Source organism: Macadamia integrifolia, chromosome 13 (assembly GCF_013358625.1).
Source record: "Macadamia integrifolia cultivar HAES 741 chromosome 13, SCU_Mint_v3, whole genome shotgun sequence".
NCBI lineage: Eukaryota > Viridiplantae > Streptophyta > Magnoliopsida > Proteales > Proteaceae > Macadamia > Macadamia integrifolia.
Window position 1 is genome coordinate 9,759,050 of NC_056569.1, and position 7,519 is coordinate 9,766,568.

Sequence of the window (7,519 nt, forward strand, 5' to 3'; positions counted from 1 at the left end):
GTTAATAGGCATTTCAAGTTTGATTCTTATTCAACTTTTAAAGCAAAAAATTTTGCGTGTGTGTGTGTGTGTGTGTGTGTGAGAGAGAGAGAGAGAGAGAGAGAGAGAGAGAGAGAGAGAGGGACATACATGAAGCATGTTGTTGATCTGATCATCAGTAAAACCATGGTTGATCAGAACATCCAAGAAATCTTGTTGGCTTGAAACACTACAATCAACCCTTTCTCTTCTTTCTTTGATGATGTTCTCCCACCTAGCACTGATCTTCTCAAACAATTCCTTCACCCTCTTGTTTAGCCTCTGAATATCTAACCTCCTGAATATTGGAAACAAATCACCCAAGTCAGGAGTTGATGCCAACACCATTATTTTCTTCACCAGTTGCTTAATCCCTCCATCAGTACCATCATCCTCAAAACTAACCAAATCCTTTGACAGGAAAAGATTACTCAAGATGTTAAAAACAGTAGCAAACATTACTTCACCTATGTTCACAGCCTCACCTTCCTTTATACTCAGAAAACTGATCAGCTCCATCACCTTCTTCTCCCTCAAAAATGCCTGAGACTCAATCAGCTTGGATGAGAACAGTTCAGACCGATAAAGGGTACGTAGACTCTTCCATTGATCATTGCATTCAGAAGCCCAAGCAATTGTCATGCGTTCTGGGTTGTCCTTGAGATCGGATGCCGACTGTGGTGCGAAGCGGCCTGAGAGTACGCTGTCATGCACCTTGAGTATCTCAGTTGCTGTAGCTTGTGATGATGCAACTACAAGAAGTCGGGGACCAAGTCTTAGTGAGATGAGTGGACCATAGGTTTGGGCTAAATGGGTGAATGAGACATGGGACTCTCTTCCCATTTGGGGAATGTTGCCTATGATAGGCCATGGAGATGGTCCTGGTGGAAGAGATGGACCTTTGGATGGAGAAGATCTGAAAGTCTTGTAAAGGAGAAAGAGAAGAGATAGCAAGAAGAGAGGAAAGAGGAAATAGATGTCTCCAATGAGAGCTGTTTGAGCCATGGTTCTTACCTAAGTCTTGTAGTTCAGTTCTAGGGTCTATTAAGGTTTATATAAAGGGTCAACAAAGGTGACGAAAGTAGCATTATGTACTTAGGAACTTGATTTTCTTCTTCCCCAAGACACAGTAAACAATATAAGAGATAATGTTTAGAGTGACCTATAGAGTGTGACTGAGCGGACGGTCAAACCTTGGTGGTTAAGGAATTTTTAGTTTGATTTATTTATTCACATGGGGCCAAGGATTCTTGAGATTTGATCCATCACACATCTATATGTTAAGAGGAACCAACAGAATGTGACGGAGCATGCAAGGAAAGGTCAAACCTTAGTGGTTAAGGATTTTTTTAGTGAGAACGGATTAGATTTATGTACGAGATTAGTCTCGTATGTTCCTGGTCCGTAGATTTAGAATCTATTAAATAAAAAAAGAGAAAATGAATTTCAAATCAATGGACCAAGGACGTACAGGATTTTCATTAACTTGATCCACTCTCTTTTTTAGTTTGATTTATTTATTTACTTGGGGACGAAGGATTCTTGAGAGTTGACCTATTACACATCTATATGTTAAGAGTGACCTATAGAGTGTGAGGAGCATGCAAGGAAGTTCAAACCTTGGAGGTTAAGGATTTTTTACTTTGATTTATTTATTTACCAGGGGGCCAAGGATTCTTGAGAGTTGACCCATCACATATCTATTGTATCTTTTGGAGAATTTTTAACTCCACCTTGGATAAAAACACCCTCATCTAATGTCATTATTATTTTTTTATCATAGTCGATATAACTCGCACCCTCTTTTGCTATGCCTAACCAAAAACACCAAGACCATTCGTGAAGGAAATCCTCCTTTGCTGTGGGTGAAGGGAAACTATTTTCTTTATATATATTTCTTTTCTTTTACACACACATATATATATATATATATAGAGAGAGAGAGAGAGAGAGAGGGGGGGGAAGCTTTGGTCAACGTGATAAATTATTAATAGTGTAATGATAAATATAATTTGCTAATGGCTAAATGTCATGGAAGAAGATCCAAAGGTGGAAAGATCATATCACCCAGTAATTATTTTATCACTATTTTTAGTTTTTAATCCCATTTTATTCTTGGTTTGATGTGCAGTTTAGTGATGGATATGTTTGTAGAAACATGGCGATCCAATGGCAATCCGTTTCCACCACATATTACTCCAAGTACGCCAATGACCCAATCTCCATGGCTTGTGTATCCTGAGGAAGAGGACGATGTATTGAATGTTTTTCATCCCTTATTCAAAGGCAGTCTCATAGAAATTCCAGGACTATCCGATTCAGGAATATGTTCCTCAAGCGATGGTTGGTTAGTTATGTGGGAATATTCAAGGCGAGTGTTCTTTCTCAATCCCTTCAATAAGACTATGATTGAACTTCCGGATTTTCCATCCCAAGAATGGGATTTATTACCAGAAAATGAAAAATGGTCGTACCACTTACCAGCATTCTCATTCTCATCCCCTCCAACCTCATCGAATTGTATAGTCTTTGGCATCGCAAGATTACATATTTGCATAATTTGTCAGGGGGAAGCAAGCTGGACTATTCACTAGTGTATAGCCAATAATCTACCATTCATGCTATCTAATACCAATCCAGTATTCCATAATGGGCTTGTTTTACTGCCTCGGTGAAGATGGAAATCTTGGAGTTTTTGATCCACACAAGGATGATGATAGAAGGGAAGAATGCAATTGGATTGTTCTTGATCGTCCCCATACACCATCTTTTGTTTTAACCATTCCAGATGGTAACCGTTTCTTGGTCTAATGTAATGGTAATCTCTTCTCAGTGTTTCAAGGTCACATGGGAAAGGGTGTCTCCGTATTCAGTCTGGGATTTCAGACGATGATCTGGAATCAAGTCCAAGATTTGGAAGATCACATGTTATTCTTTCCAAGTCAAACTTCGCTCTCCTTAAAAATGGATAAGGCAATCGATGGAATGGGTGGCAAGAACTACTTTCCCATATTCTCCTTTTCTTCTTGTGATTGTGATGGTAGTAGTAATAGAGGAGGCATGATCAATTCCTGTTCCTGTGTCTTCTATTCTCTTAAGTACTGAGATGTACCATTCTTTTGGCACCAGTCATTCAAGCCTAGACATATCTAGAATGAAAATTCGGGGAAATTGTGCTTGGATTGAACCCAATTTTATCATACCTTCTAGTAAGGACCTTCAATGGGGTTTGAAATCGTCCACTAATTAAATAAAGTATCAGCTTATATTTCTTACTAGTGCAATAAAAGCTGTAATGTTTTTTTCTAGATCAAAGTATTAACTATGAAGTAATGTTCATTCTTTTTATTCGTTATACTAAAACATTTTTTGTTTTTTTTTTTAGCTCAATGATTGTTAATATGTCATTAAATTCTCTATTACAAATCTTGATTTAGCTTGTTTGTCTTTTTTTTATTTTGGTTTCGATGAAATTGATAAGAATTAATTAGTAGTAAGGGGGAAAAGGGGGTTGAAGGATGAAAGAACACAAAAAGAATAGAGAGGGACTGAAGGATATCACTAAAAGGTAATGGTTTTTCGAGGGTTTTCAGAAAACCAATCCAATGGAGGTTTCATCGAGAAGGATACCATTGTATTTGCATTGAATCTGTTCGATGAATTGCTCGAGAGAAGTTTTGCAACGTGGATTTTGTTCTTTATGGGCTTTGGGCCGGTCAGATAAGTTGTTAGACTTACCCCTGAATAAAATTGAACGATACTAAAATGTATTAATCAACCATTTGTAGGTGAAATCAGGATAATCTTGTTAGTGTATGATGTCTTTTATTTCATCATAGTTTAATCTCAAGAGTAATGGTGCAACGCCTCGACAGACAAGACGGGGGTGTAGGTGGGCGCAGCCCCCCGCTCGAATTTTTTTATTTGAAGGCAATTTTGTACTTTCCAGATTAGGAATTTTCGCTATATATTCATAGTGATGGTTTCTTTCTCTACAATGCAAGCAATACTAAGAGGTGTGAGGGACGAGTATCGTAACCCTATTCTCCGTTGATAGTGAAGCAAGATTTCATTTCACCGAGGACATAAGCAACCTTGCCGAACCTCGTAAATCCATGTGCATTGTTTGTTCTATTTTTCATTATCTACTACATCGTTTTAAGGTTGCGTTTCTATAGATCTTACCTAAGTTCCCACCCACAGTGAGAGAGTAGATGTAGGAAAGATAGTGCAGTAGTGAACAAGTGAAACCTTTCCTAAAATTGAGAGTGGCTCCAGAGTATTCACGTAGATTCTAGGTCATGGACTCTTTTAAGTTTTGTTTGAGATTCATTAACATTGTTTGAGTTGATCCACTTGGTTGACCGTGATCCCATCCTCTTCTCCACGAGTCTAAATTGTCTGCAGCAAGTGGTAAGATGCAATGAGTACCTAACGGCTGGGAGGGAGGGTCCATCCATGCACCCTAGCCATTGGATGCTCACTACACCTCACCACCTCACTGCAGAGAATTTTGACGCCTTCTCCACATCTTTTGCCGCAACCATGGTCTCGACAGGAGCAGGCACATTAGGCGTGTATCCGATGGGTAGACCATCATTCTTTCGTGTTTGGTTGTTGCTATCAAGAAACAAAACTTTGATTGAGATGGAGATGCTCCTGTGTGGCTGTGTCAGTTACTATTCCACATGTACCAAACGAAGGGAAGTTTCCAGATCAGATTGACAGTGGAGAGGTAGCACATCAAGGCTCTCTCTCTCTCCTCTCCTCTTTATTTATAAATATTTGGGTCTCATTTCTCTCTATTCATTAAATATATTATTTTTCTCTTCATATTGGCTTGGCGTGTAAGATATCAATTTAGATGGGCAACATGTAAATCCCCATTTAAATGGGAAGATGGTTAGAAGGAATTGAGGGATGGAGGTTAATATAAGTTGGTAAAGACAAATGAACCTTTTTAAGGGATGGATAGTGGTTAAGTAGAAGGTAAGACTGCATACGTTTTCCCCTTTCAGACCTTGTAATAGTGGAACCCTTGTGCATTGAGTTGCTCTTTCTTTATAGGGGTTAAGCAATAAACAATTAGAGGTGATTTGAGGCAAGGCATCATTTTTCTACCATAAATTGTGGTGCAGTCTATGCTCCTCTAAAGGACTCTCACACAAGGGAAAAAGAGAACTAGCTTCACCATGAAACAATTCATATATATATATATATATATATATTGGTCTCAGGGTTATGGTGCAATTGGTTTCAAGCATGATACCTTCATACGTCCTTTGCTCTTCTTAAAGGTGGAACGGCAAACCAAAAAGTTTGTGCTTTATGGAGATTTCTCCACGAAAATAGTGCACGATCCCAGATAGTATGCACCTTGGTTCTTGCAGGTGGTCTTTCTTCATTTTTTTTACATTTCTTTTTCGTAACACTGTAAAGTCCAAAAAAATGTCATATATAATTCCTCTAAGAGAATTATTCGAAGGGGAGGGGTTTTATGCATAACCACATAAGGTGGGGACAAGTTACAAAGTGTCAAATAAGGGGGGTTTCAACGAACCCCTCTTGTAAGAAGAGGGCAGAACTATGCACAGAACCTTTTACCTTACTTTATAAATGAGTTGTTTTTCACCCAACCTAGTTGTGCAGAGGTGACGAACCAGGCATAACCTATTTCCGAATAGTCATAGAACTAAAAGAAACTGAATATTTACATGATGAGAGTAGAGGTGTAATAGAGGTGTCAATTGGTCCAGTTTCTAATATGTTTCATCCTCTTGATGCCAGGATAGAAACGAGTAATTAACTAATCAATCCTATATATTGAAAAATATGGCCAATTAATAATCAATCCAGCCGATTTTTGTTCTTTATTGATCCTAAACCGGTCTGAAGGCAGGATGACCGGTCAAGTGAGCCCAAAGAGATTTTTTGTCCATGTATCCAAACTTATGATACAATTTGACCCCATAAAAAAAAATAATAATAATAAAAGGGGATAAAGAATGTCAGTCTAGTGTTGCCTACGCCTCTTATGGGCCCTACACTCTAGTGTTGCGGCAACACTAGTCTAAAAGGGTTCTTTCTCCTAAGAAAAAATTATCAAATATGGAGCATGGGACCCACTAGAATATAGGTATCCTTTGGGCTTGGCCAAGGAGAAAGAATAACCAAATGGGTTGGATTTCAAAACCTAGAAGAACCGGAACCGAATTGCACACAACTTGAATGTTAACTAATAAGAGAAGATGAATTATCAAATATTGAAGGGAACAACCTGGATGAAATATGTGGCATTGTCCAGACTCGGGACCCTTAAAATTAATTAGATATTAATATAAGCAGAATGTGATGAAATGCCCATTGTAATGAGTGCTTCCTAAATGGACCTCTACCTCCTTCATGTTTTTTATTTCATACTATTATAATCACAATGTGAGGAGTCTTCATACATTGTTTATTGTTGTGTCATTCTATTTAAGTCTCGTATGTTTTGGTTAAAAAGAAACAACACTTGAATGGAACAAAAGGAATAATATGTTCAAAGGGAAATCTGTCTTGCAACTTGAGATATTGGAGAAAACTAAAAAGGTAGGGCTAAACACCAACAATATTAGAGTTATCCCTTCAATATAGGGGTGCTTCTCCTTTGGTAACCTAGAAATATCTAGTACATTCAGGTTGGAGGAGGATTCAATAAATTTGTTTCAATGATTTGTTCTTGTTATATGAACTTTGCCTAGTGATTTTAGAATCAAATTTACCCAACAAGGAATTGAAATGTTCATTTCTTATTTGATTCTTCTCAGGTGCAGATGCAAACTCTAGATCAAAGCGGAACTTTTGCTTAGGAAATTATGCCTTCGAGAACTTCGGCTCCAGAATTCCTGGAATTGAGTCCAGCTCCAGTAACTTCGGCCTCAAAAGTTCCGACTAGGAAATTCCTCTCTGCAAAATCAGATTCACTCTTGTTCTTCATATCAGTCTCTTCTCCTCCATCCATCAGCATCACTTTCTCAAGTTCTTCCTCCCCTACTTTCTTGTGTTAGAACCTTGGTTTCTTCATTCTAGAAGCCATGTTGAAAATCAATAATGAAGATGATGAAGGCATCTCCAGGAGTCTCCAACTCTTGTTCTTTTATCCACGCCTAAGATAGAATTCAATCGCAGCCCTTTGTCCTAGGGCGCCATCCTATTGGGGGCAGGTCTAGGTTTCAAAGTGGGCTGTAAATCAGCTCTCATGGCAGTTGCCAGTCGAAGGAGATTGGCCTTAGAGAAGCTAATCGGAGCATGACCAAGTAAGCTAATCGAAGCACGACCAAGTAACCAAACTCCCGGGGAAGGCAATCCCGAGAGAAAAAAATATGAGAATAGAGAAAAACAATTAAATAAATAATTTTTTGTAAAACTAACATGTAATTAGCTAAGTAAACATGATGACTAGGGGTCGGCTTAAAGCCAAACTAGGGCCAAAGTCAGGATAAGTCAGGGTAATAAAATC

The 7,519-nt window shown here is 38.4% G+C and overlaps 1 protein-coding gene across 1 annotated transcript in view; it reads right to left on the reverse strand.

The window, feature by feature from the left end:
• LOC122058992 (probable (S)-N-methylcoclaurine 3'-hydroxylase isozyme 2) overlaps window positions 1-7,021 on the reverse strand; it is a 7,483-nt gene extending 462 nt beyond the window's left edge. The window contains exons 1-2 of the mRNA XM_042621704.1: window positions 6,890-7,021; window positions 130-1,032 (exon numbers count right to left, since the gene is read on the reverse strand). Coding sequence (XP_042477638.1) covers window positions 130-1,032; window positions 6,890-7,021 — 1,035 coding nt within the window. The remainder of the gene's footprint in view (window positions 1-129; window positions 1,033-6,889) is intronic.
• Between the last annotated feature and the right edge of the window lie 498 nt (window positions 7,022-7,519).